The 21,692-nt window shown below is 41.3% G+C and overlaps 2 protein-coding genes across 2 annotated transcripts in view; both read left to right on the forward strand.

Moving 5' to 3' along the window:
• The window catches only part of LOC106588962 (ATP-dependent DNA helicase Q4), a 30,254-nt gene extending 29,522 nt beyond the window's left edge, over window positions 1-732 (forward strand). Inside the window, 1 exon segment of the mRNA XM_045709301.1 lies at window positions 482-732. Coding sequence (XP_045565257.1) covers window positions 482-603 — 122 coding nt within the window. The 3' untranslated portion in view covers window positions 604-732.
• A 4,102-nt stretch (window positions 733-4,834) lies between these two features.
• On the forward strand, window positions 4,835-18,103 carry LOC106597642 (zinc transporter ZIP4). Its single transcript, XM_045709303.1, has 12 exons — window positions 4,835-5,183; window positions 6,627-6,923; window positions 7,126-7,318; window positions 8,404-8,621; window positions 9,829-10,000; window positions 11,138-11,310; window positions 12,200-12,382; window positions 14,284-14,379; window positions 14,906-14,969; window positions 16,346-16,498; window positions 16,817-17,004; window positions 17,362-18,103. The coding sequence occupies exons 1-12, from the start codon at window positions 4,881-4,883 to the stop codon at window positions 17,488-17,490; spliced, it is 2,169 nt and encodes a 722-aa protein (XP_045565259.1). The 5' UTR covers window positions 4,835-4,880; the 3' UTR covers window positions 17,491-18,103.
• The last annotated feature ends 3,589 nt before the right edge of the window (window positions 18,104-21,692 follow it).

Genomic DNA, 21,692 nt, shown 5'->3' on the forward strand with positions numbered 1-21,692 from the left:
TCAACTGGAACACCCTCTATAGTGTTAGTAAGTCAACTGGAACACCCTCTATAGTGTTAGTAAGTCAACTGGAACACCCTCTATAGTGTTAGTAAGTCAACTGGAACACCCTCTATAGCGTTAGTAAGTCAACTGGAACACCCTCTATAGCGTTAGTAAGTCAACTGGAACACCCTCTATAGCGTTAGTAAGTCAACTGGAACACCCTCTATAGCGTTAGTAAGTCAACTGGAACACCCTCTATAGCGTTAGTAAGTCAACTGGAACACCCTCTATAGCGTTAGTAAGTCAACTGGAACACACTCTATAGCGTTAGTAAGTCAACTGGAACACACTCTATAGCGTTAGTAAGTCAACTGGAACACCCTCTATAGCGTTAGTAAGTCAACTGGAACACCCTCTATAGCGTTAGTAAGTCAACTGGAACACCCTCTATAGTGTTAGTAAGTCAACTGGAACACCCTCTATCTTTTGTTTCCAGGAAGTCCATGTTACCCAGCTCAGACCTTCGGCAGGGACAAGAGATACTGGAGAAAATACATCCAGTTTGATTTTAATGAAATCATGCGCATTGCTATTCAGGAGATCATTCGATTCAAGTGATGTAATACCTACTCTATCTAAAAAAGAAAAAGAAGTAAATAATGTAAAACATTTAAAGAAATCTTACCTCAGTTGCATCCATTAACACATTCTTTTATTATTTATAAATGGCTGTTTTATGGTTTCTCTATTTTTGTTTGTTTGGTATACTGTACATTTCATGTAATGTTCTTTGTATGCCCATTTAATAAAATATATTTTGTATGCAACGTAAGGGTAAGTGCTTGATGTTATTAAAACTTTTGTATGCTCAGGACACTTTGATTGAAGGTTGAGGTTCAAATTGAGTTCTTTTTTAATTAGCCTCCCGCTCAAATTTGGGTACAAGGTTCAGGCACAGTTCTCCCGTGCCTTGTTTTGCCTCAGAGATATGGCTTTTTCTTTGCAACTCTGCCTAGAAGGCCAGCATCCCGGAGTCACCTCTTCACTGTTGACGTTGAGACTGGTGTTTTACGGGTACTATTTAATGAACCTGCCAGTTGAGGACTTGTGAGGTGTCTGTTTCTCAATGTGTATGTTTATTTTATTATCTGAAAAGAATAATGACCATTTGAGAAGTTGTACAGCTGTATTTTTTTTTTTATAACTCAAGATAATAAACCTTATCTCTTAGTCGACTGAACTTTGTCAGGTAGCATGCATTCACTGTATGGAGAGCTATCTTCAATTGCTTGCTGTCCCTGGCAACCTTGTTGTACGGGAGAGGGTTATCTATGAAACAAAACATTAGAAATAGGAAATTATAATATTGTCTATGGGGAATTGTCGTGGCAAAATGTGAATCAGAATGTGTTATAATGTTAATGTCATTTAAAAAAAAAAAATGTTTTAACATTTATCAGATTACTGTGTTCTTTTGATAATGTGATGTCACGCTCTAATTTAAGGCTGACAGGTGACAGATTCAGTATACAGTATCTTGCTGATACAGGTCAGAGGTGATCCTCTAGGTGCAGGGATGGGCAATTCCAGTCCTCGAGGGCCTGATTGGTGGCAGTTTTTCTCCAGCTAACACACCTGACTCCAATAATCACCTAATCATGATCTTCAGTTTAGAATGTCATTTGATTAATCAGCTGTGTTTACTGGGGATGGAGAAGAAGTGTGACACCAATCAGGCCCCAGAGGACTGGAGATGTCCACCACTGCGTAGGGGGTTGGCCCACGTGGGGGGAAATGTTGACATGCAAGACAATGGCGCGGCACACTTTCCAGAAAAGTCTCTTTCAATCTAGGGATTTTGTGGCAAAACAGTAATTCTGCTCATAGATTATGCATGTATGAACTACACATTGACACATCCAGCCCAAAGCAGGAGGTTTAAAAAAATACTCGTTTCCAAAGTACTGGAGCGTGTCTTTTAAGTTGATTTGAATTTACAATACAGACATTTTGTAACTCTATTGTTTTGTTACAATAACATACCATAATCAATATTTTCAAGCTGTTGCTACTTAAGTATATTTCCAAATGTAATATTTTTTTGATGCAATTAGCATATTTCTTTGTTTCTCCCAACTACAAAAAAACTACAACTTCAGATCCAATTAACAATTGCATAACAGAGAATTCATTCGTGAGCATTAATACTCTCATCTCAATAAGCTCTCTCACTGCAGAATAGACATTTATCCAAATGTCCAATGTTCAAAGTTAAGATTTTGGATAGTTTTTGAGTGGAGTTCCCCTATAGGTTTAAAACATTATCTTTTGGAATTGTTTTCATTAGTCCTCTTGATACAGTTCTAAAATGTATTGTATGTCAGCAGTCAAGTTTCCAAGTTATGGGCCTTTCAAGAAACGGTGTCACCGGCCACGTCCTGATGGCGCTAAATGTTTTTTGGGCAATTTGTTGCATTTTAAAGTTACAACAGAGAAAAGAGACATTTAAATAAAAAGTAATTAGTACCAAAAAAGTGGCACTATTTTCATAGGAAGGCAGAACAGCCAGTGCTCCAGCACCCTTAGAGCCCTATCTGTGCATGTGTCTGATGTTCAGTATAAGAGCAGTGAGAGAGACTACTGCCTCCTGGGAGGTTTTGTTCCAGGTATTGTATGTCTGATTAAACTGTGTTGGCCTAGATAACAAGATATGTTTGGCTGTTTCTTTGTACAGGCTTAAGGAAGAGGTGTAGATGGACTTTTAAACAGCTGAGAGAGAGGATGAACTTTGTCATAAACTAACCCAATTCTATTTCACCTGAATGAGCAAGATACTGTATCTCAGACCTGTCATATTTTTTCATTTTTTGGGGGGACACTCTTGAAAACGAGATGGTGCATCTCAAGAGATTTCATCCTGCAAAATGTATAATAAAACATTGTTTTAAATGATTTCCACCTGTAGCAAATATCCTTATAACAAACTCTCTTTCATCTGCGCTTCTAGCTTGCTTAGCCTACAATGTGTGATGAATGTGTTTTTGCAGAGAATTAAGGAATGTTATTTATAAAAAAATAATTATATGGAGAATTGTCTACAGGAGCAGTAGAACATTATTTTTCATGAATTAAATGAAGGGGAGGGGAGGCATTTTTTCACTTTCAGCACCTGCCCCACCAAAGGTCTGTGCCAACCCTGCTGACCCTGCCCCACCAAAGGTCTGTGCCAACCCTGCTGACCCTGCCCCACCAAAGGTCTGTGCCAACCCTGCTGACCCTGCCCCACCAAAGGTCTGTGCCAACCCTGCTGACCCTGCCCCACCAAAGGTCTGTGCCAACCCTGCTGACCCTGCCCCACCAAAGGTCTGTGCCAACCCTGCTGACCCTGCCCCACCAAAGGTCTGTGCACAACCCTGCTGACCCTGCCCCACCAAAGGTCTGTGCCAACCCTGCTGACCCTGCCCCACCAAAGGTCTGTGCCAACCCTGCTGACCCTGCCCCACCAAAGGTCTGTGCCAACCCTGCTGACCCTGCCCCACCAAAGGTCTGTGCCAACCCTGCTGACCCTGCCCCACCAAAGGTCTGTGCACAACCCTGCTGACCCTGCCCCACCAAAGGTCTGTGCCAACCCTGCTGACCCTGCCCCACCAAAGGTCTGTGCCAACCCTGCTGACCCTGCCCCACCAAAGGTCTGTGCACAACCCTGCTGACCCTGCCCCACCAAAGGTCTGTGCCAACCCTGCTGACCCTGCCCCACCAAAGGTCTGTGCACAACCCTGCTGACCCTGCCCCACCAAAGGTCTGTGCCAACCCTGCTGACCCTGCCCCACCAAAGGTCTGTGCCAACCCTGCTGACCCTGCCCCACCAAAGGTCTGTGCACAACCCTGCTGAACATGATGTTATTTCATCCAAATATGTTCAAAGTGACATAGGTGGCAAACTACTGTAGGCCAACTTTGAGTACCTGATTTGGATGTTCATGCTTACATCTAAAGACCCTTCAAACAGCTTCATGTTGACTTGGAGATGGGTGATCTCCCCCTCATTTCCTGCTGACCATTGACACAAGGATGTGTTTGGTAGTTCTGCCAGACCAGCCTCACCTGGCCCAGTCACTGATGTGGTGTAGAGTGAAGTCATCAGTCCATTAATCATTGTGGGTAGGGCCCGGAGTTTCTCTTAGCCATGGTCAGGAAAAACTATTGGCCTTTAAATATGAAACCCAATCATCCAGTCACACGGTCAGAGCATATGTTGAATGATGTCCATGGAAAGTACTTTTATTCCACAGAATGGTTATACATGGAGAATGGGGCCTCTGAATTGATTCATCAATAAATGTCCTAAACTGTGTTGGTTGTTTCTCAAAATATATCCTTCAATTCATGTATTAGTATACATGTTTTACAAAAAGGTTCTGTAGAAATGTGTATTATTTGTTTTGTTTCTACACTGTCAGTAATTCTTTGTTACATGTTTATTCATTTTCCCAATACACAATATTTAATATATGGGAATGTTAGCTAATATATTAGATATATTCACCACTGGAGAGAGAGCAGGGAAGGCTCATCATCAGGGTATTGGTCACCATTGAGGATGTAAGTGAAATCAGTTGGCACAAATATTTTGCCTGTATTCCTAGCAACATGTCTTATTGACATAACTCTTGCCATTATGTCAGCTGATGCTGAGTGTACATTGAAGACAGGTGATTTTGGACCTGTACCCCTTATTCAGGGTGAACTGCAATGGTTTCCTATTTATGGACTGGTAGAGAAGCGCAACTCACCTCTGGACCAATCAAAGACGAGCTAACAGGTCAAGGAAATCTCTAACTTAGCTGATTTATAGATAGCTGTTTGGTGAACTTAAAACCGTGTGTGGACTGCATATGCGCCACTCGGAATCATCTCTTTCTATAAACTCACTGTTTTTGCACTTTTTATTTTATTTTTTTAAAGAGGATTTATATTTTAATAGAACAATGGAAACTGTATATAGGTATTTTCCCGTTATTCTCCTATGTCTGAGTTTTCACCTATTCAGCTATGCGTGGTGTTCACCTATGGATGTATACGGGAAAGTGGTGGAGCTCGTTTCGCCAGGAGAGGAATACCTGGATGAAATGTCAGTTCGCTCCTTTTTCAAACTGTTGGAGAAGCGTGTGCAGTGCCCTGGTGTGTCGTGTGAAAAGGTAACTTTTTTCTTACACTCGCTTCAACTTGGTTTTAGGAAAGGTCGAGGTCCAACCTGCACCTGTTACTGTGCCGTGCGCTACACACAATGGAATACAGCAATGTACATTTATCATAGTGCTTTTTCAGACCTAGTTTGTTAAGCCTAAATCTGTATTTTTTTTATTTTTATTGACCAGTCTCTAACAAAGTATTTTTTTATTGATACATATATCGTGAGCACTGAGCAATTCAAAAGTTGAATGCGTGCTCCATAATAATAATAATAATAATTATTATTATAATTATAATAATAATAATTATATGATAATGATAACAATAATGATTCTGGCTATTATTATGTAGGTATTATATAGAGAGAATACACGACGTCGTCATTGCAGATTGTTTTGTACCAGATTTATTAAAATCATTATGTTCTACCAATGACGTAAAACACCTGATCAATATTTATCAAATTCCATGTGTTAGGGTATTATCATAGATTATAGCAATGGCTTTGACTTAAATGGCTAATGTGTAAAAAAAAAAAAAATACTTAAAAAAATATATCGTGGTTGTTTTACCCTATTACTGTGCAGCCTGTTTAAACGTCTTAATGACTGGGCATTCTGTTTTATTTAATACATTCAATGTAAAAAATTAAAATGACTCTGTCCATCATGCCAATGCACCACAAGTACTCCAATAAGTGTTCATTTTAGTTTCATTTGATTACAGTAGAAAAACATGTAAACATACATTTTTTTTCTGTTGTTCAGACATTGAAGGCCTTGGACTTTACCTGGCAAGTGTAATCTGCCCTTGTGACCATGTAGAGGACGTTTTCTATCACACGTTATGTGAGAGATGTGTTATCAATTGGCCAAACATGTTTGGGACTAACACTAATGATCAGTAGTTAGACGGCATGTTCTGCTAATACAACAATGGCTCGAGATCTTACTCATACGTGGTCATGGTACTGGAGAATCAGGAAGAAGTCTGCACACTTCCAGTGAGATGCACATTTATTTTAATAGATACGGAGCTTTCGGTCAGTCGACCTTCATCAAGCTCAGGCTCTTTTAAAAGAAATGTGCATCTGACTTAAAGTGTGTCAAGACTTTTTTTCTTCTGTTTCTCCAGTTTAGCATTTTGCCTCCAGCACCTTCACTAATCGGTTCTGGGTTTCTGGTAGACTCTACAGAATAATCTGTTAGATAATAGGCCAAGTCACTGTATGTCCTGACTCAAAAAGCCTGAGAATAGCTGTTAAAGATCAGAAAATTAGATTTTTATTTTCTCACGTTCACCCAACCCAAACTCCTTTAGCTTTGTGGTCATAATGACTGACTATACAAGACCCTACGTTGGTTTTCTCTCATTAAATTAGGCCTATATTTGTACTGAGTAAATAAATAATCTCCATGAAACACTGAAGCCACCCTGCTTGTTTCTAGTGCCTGTCTGTGCAGTCAGTAGACCAGCTGGTGGGTAACTTCACCAGCACTGGTGGTCTCCTTCACAACGAGGGCTTCTTCAGAGTAGCGGCAGGATGCTGCCTGTACCTCGGCTCTCCCTCAGAGGCCTGCTCTGCCGTGAGGGCAGGGAGGTGGGGGGACGAGACGGACCACTTCATCCATGAGATCACAGGCTATGACCATGGGGATGGACACGGAGACATGGAGAGCAGTGGGATAGAAACACTGCTCCATAACTTGAAGAAGCACTACAAGCCTGATCAGCAGTACGACCAGGTTGGTGCTGCTGTGTTAATAAGAATGGCAACACATTTTATAAACTCTACCTTTCTAAGGTTGTGCAACAGAAAACCAATGAACTACTGTTAGCAACAGTGACCTGTTTTCTAACAAACTCATTTGAGTAGATTTGTTTCAACAAAATATTTCTATTCTATTCAACGGTGTGTGTTTGTCCCGTGTTATCGTGGTCATTTAGCACTGTCTTACTGGTCAAGATATCTTGGAGGAGATGAATGATGGTGGCCCACACAACATGGATGTGGTGTTTGGATACATAGTTTACCATGCTTTGCGAGGTGACTGCATGACTGCCAGAGCACTGCCTGAAGAAGACTACTTTCTGGATTTCATATTCAACTCCTTCGGTTCTGACAACATTACCATACACGGTACAGTAAGAAACAACTATTCCTGTGTATACAAAATGTCCGTGCTGTAATATTGCCTCATTACAAACTACTATCCCTATTTAGTATGAATCATTTTCCTCGCACTGTTTCGTTTTATTATTATTACAGTACAGCCAGGAGCATTACTCATGCTCCTGGCTGTACTGTAACATCAACCCACTCATTAATCCATCTTGTGCAATACATAGTTCATCATTCATTTAGCATGACGCTATTAATGTTATCCTCTACCCCTATGTTAATGTTACCCTCAAACCCTATGTTAATGTTACCCTCAAACCCTATGCTATAACCCCATGAAGCCTGGATAATGAGAGTTTATATTGCTGTTCCCCAATGGCCTAATATGCTCTTCCACCATATTACTGTTCCTCAATGGTCTGCTAATAAACTCTACCAGCATATTAATGTTCCTCAATGGCCTGTTAATATACTCTACCACCATATTACTGTTCCTCAATGGCCTGCTAATATACCCTACCACCATATTACTGTTCCTCAATGGTCTGCTAATATACTCCACCAGCATATTACTGTTCCTCAATGGCCTGTTAATATACTCTACCACCATATTACTGTTCCTCAATGGCCTGCTAATATACTCTACCACCATATTACTGTTCCTCAATGGTCTGCTAATATACACTACCAGCATATTACTGTTCCTCAATGGCCTGCTAATATACTCTACCACCATATTACTGTTCCTCAATGGCCTGCTAATATACTCTACCACCATATTACTGTTCCTCAATGGTCTGCTAATATACTCTACCACCATATTACTGTTCCTCAATGGCCTGCTAATATAGTCTACCACCATATTACCCCTCCTCAATGGTCTGCTAATATACTCTACCAGCATATTACTGTTCCTCAATGGCCTGCTAATATACTCTACCAGCATATTACTGTTCCTCAATGGCCTGCTAATATACTCTACCAGCATATTACTGTTCCTCAATGGCCTGCTAATATACTCTACCACTATATTACTGTTCCTCAATGGCCTGCTAATATACTCTACCACCAACTAACCATATCATTGTGATTAATCTCTGTAGAGCTGGAAGGTCTTATGAAGAGCCTGCAACTGGGTGGAATCCACGAAGAGGATCAAGAGGGACACAAAGATGACCATGGTCACGATGACCACATTGACCATGACCATAGTGACCACAGTACTGTTAGCAAGGGTCGTGGGGGTCGAAGTGGAGGTGATGCCTTCAGGAAGAGTCATGAGGAGGGGTACCACCAGAGGAACATCAGCAGCTGGGAACTGGTAATTGTTATACTCAACCACCATGGTGCTTTGTCTGTAATTAGGTCAAGGCCATCGCTCCAATCTCCTGAAGAGACCTTCAGGGGCTTAACGACGCACGCATGCATGCACGCACGCACACACAGGCTCCTTCACTCTGACTCATTATCAGACTGCTAAACCCCTGCTGTCCGCTGCATCTCCAGTGCATTACAATGAGCCTCAGATGTGCAGTAGATGGCCTGAGCTATTGGCAGCTGTAGGATTCTCCCCATGGTAATATCTATATTAGAGAAATCTGAATGAGAAGGAACACTGCTGAGGGATAATAACATGTTACTTGTAATATATTGGTCCCCACTTTGTGAATGGCCAATGACATCTTACTGTCAGTCAATCAGTTAGCGACAAGGAGTGTCAATTCAAAGAATAGGCCAATGGACTTTGGTCAAAAGTTGTGCACTACAAAGGGAGTAGTGATCCATTTGGGACACAGTATTCTGACAGAGGTATATTAATTGAAGAATTCATTTGCACTTCCATTTTACACTGACACACGGCACTGTATTTTCAACTGTAGCAATTACCACATATCGGGGGCGATACATATTCTGTGACGGAAAGTGTTTTTTTGAAATATTGCTTGTTTCCTCCACGCAGATGTGTTTCAGCCGTGTTTCTTCCACGTAGATGTTTCAGTCCTGTTTTCTCCACATAGACGTGTTTCAGCCCTGTTTTCTCCACGTTGACGTGTTTCAGCCCTGTTTTCTCCACGCTGATGTGTTTCAGCCCTGTTTTCTCTACGCTGACGTGTTTCAGCACTGTTTTCTCCACGCTGACGTGTTTCAGCCCTGTTTTCTCCACGCTGACGTGTTTCAGCCCTGTTTTCTCCACGCTGACGTGTTTCAGCCCTGTTTTCTCCACGCTGACGTGTTTCAGCCCTGTTTTCTCCACGCTGACGTGTTTCAGCCCTGTTTTCTCCACGCTGACGTGTTTCAGCCCTGTTTTCTCCACGCTGACGTGTTTCAGCCCTGTTTTCTCCACGCTGACGTGTTTCAGCCCTGTTTCCTCCACGCTGACGTGTTTCAGCCCTGTTTTCTCCACGCTGACGTGTTTCAGCCCTGTTTTCTCCACGCTGACGTGTTTCAGCCCTGTTTTCTCCACGCTGACGTGTTTCAGCCCTGTTTTCTCCACGCTGACGTGTTTCAACCCTGTTTCCTCCACGTAGACGTGTTTCAGCCCGGAGGAGCTGATAAAGATCCATGGGCTGAATGGATCTAGCCTGTCCAGGTCTGACGTGGCCCGGCTCAGCCCAGCCCTGGTCCAGCAGCTCCTCAGTGGTGCCTGCAACAGCATCTCTCCCCCCACTGGACCATTAGACCAGCTCAGCACAACAGAGAGTGAGTGAACTACTACAGTTCTATCCACTGTGATTCTGCATTGTGTGCTCTTGTGATTGATCTATTGATTGCTACAGTACACTCTATATTCAACACTCATTCCTTTCCTTTTGATACAGAAAGTCCCTTTCCTGCCTGTTAATTTTTTTATGATAAAGGAATTATAGAGAGGCTATGCAGAAATACATTTCTTATGTTTGTAAATATGAATGCTCCAAAATTCTAAATCACAAAACTTTAGGCTGTAGGCCAAAAATACTAGAGCCTATTTCATTCGGTAGGACTAGAGCCTATTGCACTCAGTAGGACTAGAGCCTATTTCATTCAGTAGGACTAGAGCCTATTTCATTCAGTAGGACTAGAGCCTATTGCATTCGGTAGGACTAGAGCCTATTGCATTCGGTAGGACTAGAGCCTATTGCATTCGGTAGGACTAGAGCCTATTGCATTTGGTAGGACTAGAGCCTATTGCATTCGGTAGGACTAGAGCCTATTGCATTCGGTAGGACTAGAGCCTATTGCACTCGGTAGGACTAGAGCCTATTGCACTCGGTAGGACTAGAGCCTATTGCACTCGGTAGGACTAGAGCCTATTGCACTCGGTAGGACTAGAGCCTATTGCACTCGGTAGGACTAGAGCCTATTGCATTCGGTAGGACTAGAGCCTATTGCATTCGGTAGGACTAGAGCCTATTGCATTCGGTAGGACTAGAGCCTATTGCATTCGGTAGGACTAGAGCCTATTGCATTCGGTAGGACTAGAGCCTATTGCATTCGGTAGGACTAGAGCCTATTGCATTCGGTAGGACTAGAGCCTATTGCATTCGGTAGGACTAGAGCCTATTGCATTCGGTAGGACTAGAGCCTATTGCATTCGGTAGGACTAGAGCCTATTGCATTCGGTAGGACTAGAGCCTATTGCATTCGGTAGGACTAGAGCCTATTGCACTCGGTAGGACTAGAGCCTATTGCACTCGGTAGGACTAGAGCCTATTGCACTCGGTAGGACTAGAGCCTATTTCAAGCATAATCAGACAATGTATTATCTAACAGACCTTTGTGGCTTGACTGATTGGCTTCAGTCTGGCACTGTTATTATATTTGTAACCCCTTAATGTTAATTCTCTCTCCCCACAGAGTTTGCGTATGCCTCCATAGCCAATCTGCTGATCTGTCTGGCCGCCCTGGTTGGCGTTATGGTGCTGCTGTGTACCTCCTGCAGCAGTGTCTTCCAGCTCGTCATCCAGTTCTGTGTCAGCCTGGCCGTTGGCTCCCTCACTGGGGACGCCCTGTTGCACCTCCTGCCTATGGTGAGCACCACAGTACCATATCCACATCACTGAGCCCAGCTGATTCAAGCTGATCTACGCTGTACTGGCCTGGTTATGCATCCATCATAGGTGCTGGAATGTCCAATGTGAAAAGAAAACCACTTATCTAGCCAGCCAGACCTCTTCCTCCTCAACACTTCATTAAAGTGTTGTGGTTAATGTCAGTGCAACCCAATAATCAGCCAGATGTCTGAGAGACCTCATGATAAGTCAGAGCAACACATACAGTAGTCCCATCTGATGCTTCCTAGCCTTATTTCCCCCAGGGCAGAAGTCTGGAGGGGATACTTCCTGCTGCTGCAGCTCAATCCATTTAGATCCATCATGTCAACATCGCAGGGCGAAGTATTAGCAGGCTGTCACACCCTGTCATCACTTACAGTGTCAAATAATAACGGCGTGATTTAAGGAACAAGAACGACCCCTTCAGATCGGGCAAACAGAGAAATGGCCCCATGTTCCTTCAGGGAACTTTAGGTTATTACAAAGCCAATGATAAGAGCAACATAACAATGTGTCCCAATGGTCCGACATGATTTCTTATCTTCCTCTCCTTCTCAACCACTTATTAAGAGGACTTGATTGGTTAAAGCAATATGGTGGATAGGTTCTGGTCTCCACTCTAGACTTTCATCTGTCAGTAGTGAGTGAAGGAGGCCATTTCAGAGTAATGGACCCTGCACAGGTTGATTGCATCGCCAGTATTTGGTCTTGTGTAGTATATTACACTTTACTTGAACCTGCCTTCATAAGAGCTACGTAACACTGTCAAAACAATGACATAACACTGTCATTACAATGACATAACACTGTCATTGGGCTGACTGTGTCAGACTGGGTTGTGACTGTGTTTCCTCTGTTGGTTCAGTTCCTAGGCCTCCATGTTCACAGTGACGGATCGGACCACAGCCACTCAGAGGAGGTTCCAGACTACATCTGTAAGATACTGGTGATGATGGCTGGCATCTACTGCTTCTATCTCATGGAGACTATCTTCTCCATCATCACCACTCACAAGGACAGCCATCACCATTCCCTGCATCACCATGAGGTAAGTAGTGTCTCATCTGGGCTGTGTTCAGTAGGGCACGATGTAGCAAAATGTGTTGCAACAGGAAACAAAAATCAGGGTTCTTATTGGACACGTTCAGGTGGTACCTTCCCATTTCACACTGTTTCTAAACCTTATCTCCTTACTGAACACCTCCGTTCTGTCAGCTTACAGGTTCGGTGGATCCATGGTGAAAAGAAATTCCACACACGTACACCTCCAATACACCTTTTTAATAAAGTGCAATGTTTCGGTCAAATAAATTGATCAGGTCTTACTGGTTCCAAAATGTGAGAATTGTTAGCTATCACCGGTAGATACAGTTGAAGTCAGAAGTTTACATACACCTTAGCCAAATACATTTAAACTCAGTTTTTCACAATTCCCGACATTTAATCCTAGTAAAAATTCCCTGTCTCTGGTCAGTTAGGATCACCACTTTATTTTAAGAATGTGAAATGTCAGAATAATAGTAGAGAGTGATTTATTTCAGCTTTTATTTCTTTCATCACATTTCCAGTGGGTCAGAAGTTTACATACACTCAATTATTATTTGGTAGCATTGCCTTTAAATTGTTTAACCTCGGTCAAACGTTTCGGGTAGCCTTCCATAAGCTTCCCACAGTTAGTTGGGTGAATTTTGGCCCATTCCTCCTGACAGAGCTGGTGTAACTGAGTCAGGTTTGTAGGCCTCCTTGCTCACACACGCTTTTTCAGTTCTGCCCACAAATGTTCTATAGGATTGAGTTCAGGGCTTTTTGATGGCCACTCCAATACCTTGACGTTGTTGTCCTTAAGCCATTTTGCCACAACTTTGGAAGTATGCTTGGGGTCATTGTCCATCTGAAAGACCCATTTGCGACCAAGCTTTAACTTCCTGACTGACGTCTTGAGATGTTGCTTCAATATATATATATAATTTTCCTTGCTAATGATGCCATCTATTTTATGAAGTGCACCAGTCCCTCCTGCTGCAAAGCACCCCCACAACATGATGCTGCCACTCCCTTGCTTCATGGTTGGGATGGCGTTCTTTGGCTTGCAAGCCTGCCCCTTTTCCTCCAAACATAGCGATGATCATTATGGCTAAACAGTTCTATTTTTGTTTCGTCAGACCAGAGGACATTTCTCCAAAAAGTACGATCTTTGTCCCCATGTGCAGTTGCAAACCGTAGTCTGGCTTTCTTGTGGCGGTTTTGGAGCAGTGGCTTCTTCCTTGCTGAGTGGCCTTTCAGGTTCTGTCGATATAGGACTCGTTTTACTGTGGATATACTTTTGTACCTGTTTCCACTCCTTCCTGAGTGGTATGACGGCTGCGCGGTCCTATGGTGTTTATACTTGCGTACTATTGTTTGTACAGATGAACGTGGTACCTTCAGGCATTTGGAAATTGCTCCCAAGGATGAAACATTTTTTTTCTTAGGTCTTGGCTGATTTATTTTGATTTTCCTATGATGTCAAGCAAAGAGGCACTGAGTTTGAAGGTAGGCCTTGAAATACATCCACAGGTACACCTCCAATTGACTCAAATGATGTCAATTAGCATATCAGAAGCTTCTAAAGCCATGACATCATTTTCTGGAATTTTCCAAGCTGTTTAAAGGCACAGTCAACTTAGTGTATGTAAACGTCTGACCCACTGGAATTGTGATACAATGAATTATAAGTGAAATAATCTGTCTGTAAACAATTGTTGAAAATTACTTGTGTCATACACAAAGTAGATGTCCTAACCGACTTTCCAAAACTATAGTTTGTTAACAATACATTTGTGGAGTGGTTGAAAAACGAGTTTTAATGACTCCAAGCTAAGTGTATGTAAACTTCCGTCTTCAACTGTACATGTTCTTTGTTGTGATGTTCCGGGCACAGACCGATACATTGTGCCATTGTGTTTCCAGGAGGGGTCTGAGCCCCATCACTGTGATCATGGTAAAGTCCTGGAGATGTACATGCAGGAGAAAAAGAACAAGCAGTCCATCTCACAGACTGACCTGGTAGGTTCTGTACCACTTATTCACAGACTGACCTGGTAGGTTCTGTACCACTTATTCACAGACTGAACTGGTAGGTTCGGTACCACTTATTCACAGACTGACCTGGTAGGTTCTGTACCACTTATTCACAGATACATCTGGTAGGTTCTGTACCACTTATTCACAGATACATCTGGTAGGTTCTGTACCACTTATTCACAGATACATCTGGTAGGTTCTGTACCACTTATTCACAGATACATCTGGTAGGTTCTGTACCACTTATTCACAGATACATCTGGTAGGTTCTGTACCACTTATTCAAAGACACACCTGTGATATTCTAAACCCTCTGTCCTCTCTCTTGGAGATCTGAGTCAGACAGAGGTCCATGACTGAACAGCCAGTAAAGCTGTGTTTTTACCTGACACAGTATGTAGTCTCAAGTCTTTACTACCCGTGTCTCTGAACACCTTGTCCTCCACTAACTTGTTCACACCTGCTATAATTCCGATGTTATACTTCTGTAAAATTCTGATCCTAAAAGGTTGTAAGTGAGCACAGTGAGGACACAGAGGAAGCCTTTCCAGAAATAAACCAACGCTCAAGAGGTAAGATAGACAACCCAAGTCATCAGGTCATCTGACAGTCAGGGTGTTCACTGGAAAGCTGATATACTGTGAACTTACTAGTCAAGTCTAGTCAATGTTTACACACATTCAGCGTGACAAAGGGTAATGTGCACCAAAGAGCTTTGTTCATTTACATGAGGAACAGCAATAAAGGGATTCATTACTACAGGGGTACAACGCTTTAGCTGCAGATGCACCCAAAAACACTCTGTCATATCATTGTAAATGATAATATAAACAGTGACAACAATTTATTTATCTGACATGATTAAAATGAGACATCATCCTTTATGTAATCTTTATAAACAATTCAAGCACAATATTCAATGGTGTAGTTGTAGTCACTCTACAGTATAACCGCTAGCTTGCCAGTTCCTACCAGTGTAAAAATACTTTAAAGTACTAGTTAAGTAGTTTCTTGGGGTATCTGTACTTTACTTTACTATTTATATTTTTGCCAAATTTTACTTCACTACATTCCTAAAGAAAATAATGTACTTTTTACTTTTTATTTTCCCTGACACCTAAAAGTGCTCGTTACATTTTGACCCAAAAAATTGTCCATTTGACGCACTTAGTAAGAGAACATCCCTGGTCATCCCTACTGCCTCTGATCTGGCGGAATCACTTAACACAAATGTTTTGTTTGTAAATAACATCTGAGTGTTGGAGTGTGCCTGTGGCTATAAGTACTTTTTCTTTTAAAAACATGAAAATTGTGCCATCTGGTTTGCTTAATATAAAGAATTTGAAATGATTTATACTTTTACTTTTCATACTTAAGTATATTTGAGCAATTACATTTACGTTTGATACTGAAGTATATTTAAAACCAAATACTTTGACTTTTACTCAAGTAGTATTTTACTGGGTGACTTTCACTTTTACTTGAATCACTTTCTATTAATGTATCTTTACTTTTACTCAAGTAGGACAATTTAGTACTTTTTCCACCACTGGTTCCTACAGATGTAGGATCTTAATTTGATCACCCTGTTCTTGCAGGAAATGCAAACATTAAGTAAATTTAAGGTTTAAAAAGACTTCTAAAGTTTGTAATTTCCACTTTAAAATGTCAGACTTGATTTGTCCTAACTAAAAATGTATCAATCCCTACAAAAATGTCCATTAATTATAATCCACACAATAATTCATATTTCCTGTTGCTACAGGATACCTTTCCTGCTGTGAGAAACTGGTCAAATGAAGATCCTAATGGCATTGGCTAATCCAATACTGCTGTTATTGTGAAATATGAATTTAGACACATGATTAACAATAGCCAAATTTGACTTTACTTCTTTAGACGACTGAACCTTTCTCTGAGTTTCCCTTCTGTCTCTCCCCTCTACTAGAACAGCGTCTGCTACCCTACATGGTTACCATAGGGGACGCGATACATAACTTTGCCGATGGCCTGGCTATCGGTGCGGCCTTTTCTGTTTCCTGGAATTCCGGCCTTGCCACGTCTTTGGCTGTGTTCTGTCATGAGTTGCCTCACGAACTGGGTGAGTGTTGTACTGACTGACGCCTCTAGTTGGCCATGTTGAAGGAGGTCTTTAGGGAATGTGACCCAGCCACATTGGTACTTCAGATGTTTCTTTATATCAAGTATATTTGAGCAGCGTCTGTTTGATTTCAGAACAATATTTTTTCATTTCAAACAGTCAAGTATTAGAATGGATGAATAGTAGTGCTAGATGATTAGCCACGTCTTCTCTCTCTATACAGATTCCTATTCACACAATCCCTCCAATGGCATCAACCTAAGACCTACATTTTATCACTGGCGTCCCTTTTAAACCTCTCCATCCTACATCTCCCAGGTGATTTTGCAATCCTGCTGCACAGCGGGTTGTCAGTGAAGAAGGCCTTGATGCTGAACGTGGGCAGTGCCCTCACATCCTTCATCGGACTCTACATTGCCCTCACCGTCTCTACTGACCTGGCCACCAAGCAGTGGATCGCGGCCATCACCTCTGGTCTCTTCCTGTATGTGGGTCTGGCTGATATGGTTAGTACACTAGTTTTACCACATTCTCAAACAGGCTGTGAGGAATTGCTTCTTTGGGCTTCTCTTCAAATGAGAGTCTATCGCACAAATTGTTCAAATGACCCTTCGCTAAGCCCCGCCGCCTTGGTTACTGTTGCAACTTCAGACAACATTTTCCCCGGGAAGCCCAATTATGACTTGGGCCTTGAGTGTCTCCTGGCTATGTCACCTGACCAGGAAGAGCTCTGACCCCTAGTTATGGCACAGTTGCTCCTATGTCTTTCACCAATGCCCTAATGCCTATCTTTCTCTGTAAATATGCTATATTTGGACAAGGAGTTAAATGCAGTGGATTGTCTTGCTTCTTTCTCCTCCCAGCTCCCAACCATGATCCATGCGGACAACCGTAGGCCCTGGCTCATGTTCCTTCTCCAGAACTTAGGACTGCTGTCTGGCTGGGGCATCCTGTTGCTCCTCTCTCTGTATGAGGAAAAGATTGGCTTCTAGAGCCTCCTAGTCCTCACACTGTACAGTACAATGCAATGGATTTGTATACAATTACAAATTACACTGTATGTAAACTATTCTATATTTGACCTGTTTTGATATATTTAATTTAACACGCTTGATCATTCTATATGATACACGATTTCCTCAAAATGACTTTGTAGATGATATATGAGATTATAGTCTAGTTCTGTTGTATCTAGCACATAGAAGTGCATTATGTTGGTGTTCAGTATGATCCTGCTGTTGGTGGTAATGTTACTGTTTGAAAGGATTTCATCTGTATGCGATTAGTTCAAACTGTAATTTATACCACCGATATTTCTAGTGGGACTCACAGATCCTCAGCCTACTGCCTTTGTAATTGCCACATCTTTTGTATAACCACATACCATAACAGTGTGACTGTGCAGGGAAGTAGGTAGATTCTATTTTAATTAGTGATCGGGTGAAGTGTGTAGTTAGCGGTAATGCAGAGGTTGACAGTGGATGTATACATGTGAGAATGTGACATGTTTAGATTTGTCTTTACTTTTGTCATATGTGTATTTTTACTTATGTGCCACCAATCCCACAAAACCCCAAAAAGTAATAAAATACGCCAAGAAAATAATTATTATGATACATGTTGTTTCTCTATAGCTTTCCTTGTTTAACTATATAATGCTTTCCAGCTGCAGTATTTTTCATTCTGTCCAGTCTACCACTCAAGAGAATTCCCTGTAAATGGATACAGGAAATAACCTCCTATGATACTTGGTTATCTGACATGATTAGTTACGTCGGCAGTTTCACTGTTCAGAGTCCACACTGTGAAGACAGACCGCTCAAATCCATGGATCACAACTTCTGATCAATCAGAGGTGGACCCTCATTTTTAAAAATCTTTTACGGTAGATCACCAGTCAGCATGGTGCTTTACTGTAGTTTGTCTGATTACCACGAGGAGTTATAAAGAAGGGTTGGTACAGCAAAGTATATCAGCAGAGATGACAGGCATTGTGGATTCCATTTGATAAAATGGCCATAGTAACAGTCAGAGTAAGGAAGTGGAGGAGCTATATGTCAAGGCATTGACATGCCTCCCAAATGGCACCCTATTGCCTACTTGGTGGACCACTTTTAACCAGAGTCCTGGTCAAAAGTAGTGCACTATATAGGGAATAGGGTGCCATTTGTGAGGCACACATAGAGTTTCTGGTCCATACAGTATGACCAACAGTAAAGAGCAAGGGCATTAGGGGCGTGTTCCCGCATACAGAACACTCCACACAGGTATGACCGTAAGTCCAAGGGAGTTAAGTGGATAAGACGGATGACTTAGCAGCCATATGATAAATATTTACAATCATCTCTATGCACACCAGAGCTACAGATAAGATTAGAGGTTTATATCACTCATCTTTATTGTTTTTAAATAAAATGGTTAAGTTAATAAAAAATACTAATAACATACATTTTAGTCATTTAGCAGACACTCTTATCCAGAGCGACTTACAGTAGTGAATGCATACATTTTTTTCTTCTTCTCCGTACTGGTCCCCCGTGAGAATCGAACCCACAACCCTGGTGTTGCAAACACCATGCTCTACCAACTGAGCCACACGGGACCTATAAGATGCATGTGTTTGTTTAGAAGCATCACCATATTATGTCAGTGGCCTAGAGAAAGAGATCCCAGCTGTTTAGGCTTCTTCATCATAAACTACTATAATCATCCCTTATGGTTTGACTGTCTCAGCTTCGGTCCTGTTGTCTCTTAGTTCCTGTCCTGTTTTCTCTTAGTTCCTGTCCTGTTTTCTCTTAGTTCCTGTCCTGTTTTCTCTTAGATTTCTCTTAGTTCCTGTCCTGTTTTCTCTTAGATTTCTCTTAGCTTCTGTCCTGTTTTCTCTTAGTTCCTGTCCTGTTTTCTCTTAGATTTCTCTTAGTTCCTGTCCTGTTTTCTCTTAGATTTCTCTTAGTTCCTGTCCTGTTTTCTCTTAGTTCCTGTCCTGTTTTCTCTTAGATTTCTCTTAGCTTCTGTCCTGTTTTCTCTTAGTTCCTGTCCTGTTTTCTCTTAGATTTCTCTTAGCTTCTGTCCTGTTTTCTCTTAGTTCCAGTCCTGTTTTCTCTTAGATTTCTCTTAGTTCCTGTCCTGTTTTCTCTTAGATTTCTCTTAGCTTCTGTCCTGTTTTCTCTTAGTTCCAGTCCTGTTTTCTCTTAGATTTCTCTTAGTTCCTGTCCTGTTTTCTCTTAGATTTCTCTTAGTTCCTGTCCTGTTTTCTCTTAGATTTCTCTTAGTTCCTGTCCTGTTTTCTCTTAGATTTCTCTTAGTTCCTGTCCTGTTTTCTCTTAGATTTCTCTTAGTTCCAGTCCTGTTTTCTCTTAGATTTCTCTTAGTTCCTGTCCTGTTTTCTCTTAGATTTCTCTTAGCTTCTGTCCTGTTTTCTCTTAGTTCCAGTCCTGTTTTCTCTTAGTTCCTGTTTTCTCTTAGTTCCTGTCCTGTTTTCTCTTAGTTCCAGTCCTGTTTTCTCTTAGTTCCTGTTTTCTCTTAGTTCCTGTCCTGTTTTCTCTTAGTTCCTGTCCTGTTTTCTATTTGTTTCTTTTTGTTTGAAAAAGGTCCAGATTAAAATAAATTAATAATAATTTACAAACAACTTTCCAAAGAAAAATACGATTATCAAATATCTGAAAGGGGTGAAGTTATGCTGAGCTACTCATAGGGAGTTGATGATATACATTCAATTTGAACTTTATAGTGAATTGAGGATTTTGTCTCCAACATAAGCGAGGAAAAATGATGTTCCTTATAAATAGGGATTTGTTCATATTGACCACTGGAGGGAGCTCTGAGCCTAATAATGTAATGTCTTTCCTTTTGCCTTGAAATTCACCCCAGACACATGGCCAGAGAGACAGACTTACAGTATCACTGCAGGATGTTTTCTTTCCACAGAAATTACAGATGAGGGTTGTCAACACGTGACAACCCTCATCTGATTATAAGTACATGGTGTTGTAAATAGTGAGGTAAATTGATATTCTTCACAAATCCCTACTATTTTAAAGAGATTAATTTTATTTTTATATAGCATTCACATCTCACATTTCAGTCCACTGCAGTTACAGCAATTTGACAGTTGTTAGAACATTTATCATGGTCCACCTATTATCATTTGACTTTTGCAACTGTAGATGACATGGGCAAAGAAATCCTGCAGAGTATTTCATTGTCAGGCTATTCATAAACTCCTCCCTGTCAAATATTCTCCATGTACAACCTTCTGAAACAAGCATCACAATATGACAATGATGTGACAATACTCTACAAAACAATTTTGATGCAATTGATAAGGTTTTTCTTGATATTTTCTACATTGTAGAATAATAGTGAAGACATCAAAACTATGAAATAACACATGGAATCATGTAGTAACCAAAAAAGTGTTAAACAAATCAAAATATATTTTAGATTCTTCAAAGTAGCCACCCTTTGCCTTGATGACAGCTTTGCATTCTCTACCAGCTTCATGAGGTACGCCTGCCAGTCTTCTCTAGAAAGCACCAATTCATTTATTCATAGACCCCAGTGGCGACCCGTCATTCAGGGCAGGTGGGGCAGACAAAAAAAGAGCCTGTTTTGCATGTTATTTTGGCATTAATACGTGTCACATATCAGTTTGCAAACAAGGTAAAAATATATACAAATAATTGAGTTAATAAAGCCTCATGTGGGATTGGTGGCACATAAGTCTAATTTTGCTTTCTTGAGTAAGGCAGCTCCAAAATGCAGGTGTTTCAGCCTAGCTCAGTGCTTTCTGTGGTGGTGGGACAGCCAGCAGAAAATACGGAGCATAGGGATTGGTAATGTTTTCTAGTTACGCCGTGATTGGCTCAGTGTTCTGTCACTCATGGGGACACTATGTCACCGCCAAATCTAAGGGTAGACCTTGAAAATTCAAGCCCCTTGGGTGCTGCCATAGAGTTAAATTAGAAGTGCCCATCCAAGAAGACTCAAGGTCATTGGCCACAGATGAAATGTGAGAAAGTCAAATCACGTTATATGTACTGTAGCTTTGATTGGACTGATCATGTCAACATCATACTTTCAAAATCTTAGCTAGCATACATCATCATGAAGGAAGTCGACAATCAACTGGCAAATCCTTTTTAATCCTTGTCAAATTAAGATAAATAATGAAGACAAACAATAGATAAAATGT

Source organism: Salmo salar, chromosome ssa27 (assembly GCF_905237065.1).
Source record: "Salmo salar chromosome ssa27, Ssal_v3.1, whole genome shotgun sequence".
NCBI classification, from domain to species: domain Eukaryota; kingdom Metazoa; phylum Chordata; class Actinopteri; order Salmoniformes; family Salmonidae; genus Salmo; species Salmo salar.

Bases quoted from the DNA above. Each gene is read 5' to 3' on its own strand.
- LOC106597642 (XM_045709303.1), top strand. From the start codon at position 4,881: ATGCGCCACTCGGAATCATCTCTTTCTATAAACTCACTGTTTTTGCAC. The intron at 11,311-12,199 runs GTGAGCACCACA...CTGTTGGTTCAG, and splicing joins TGTTGCACCTCCTGCCTATG to TTCCTAGGCCTCCATGTTCA. The intron at 14,970-16,345 runs GTAAGATAGACA...CCCCTCTACTAG, and splicing joins AATAAACCAACGCTCAAGAG to AACAGCGTCTGCTACCCTAC.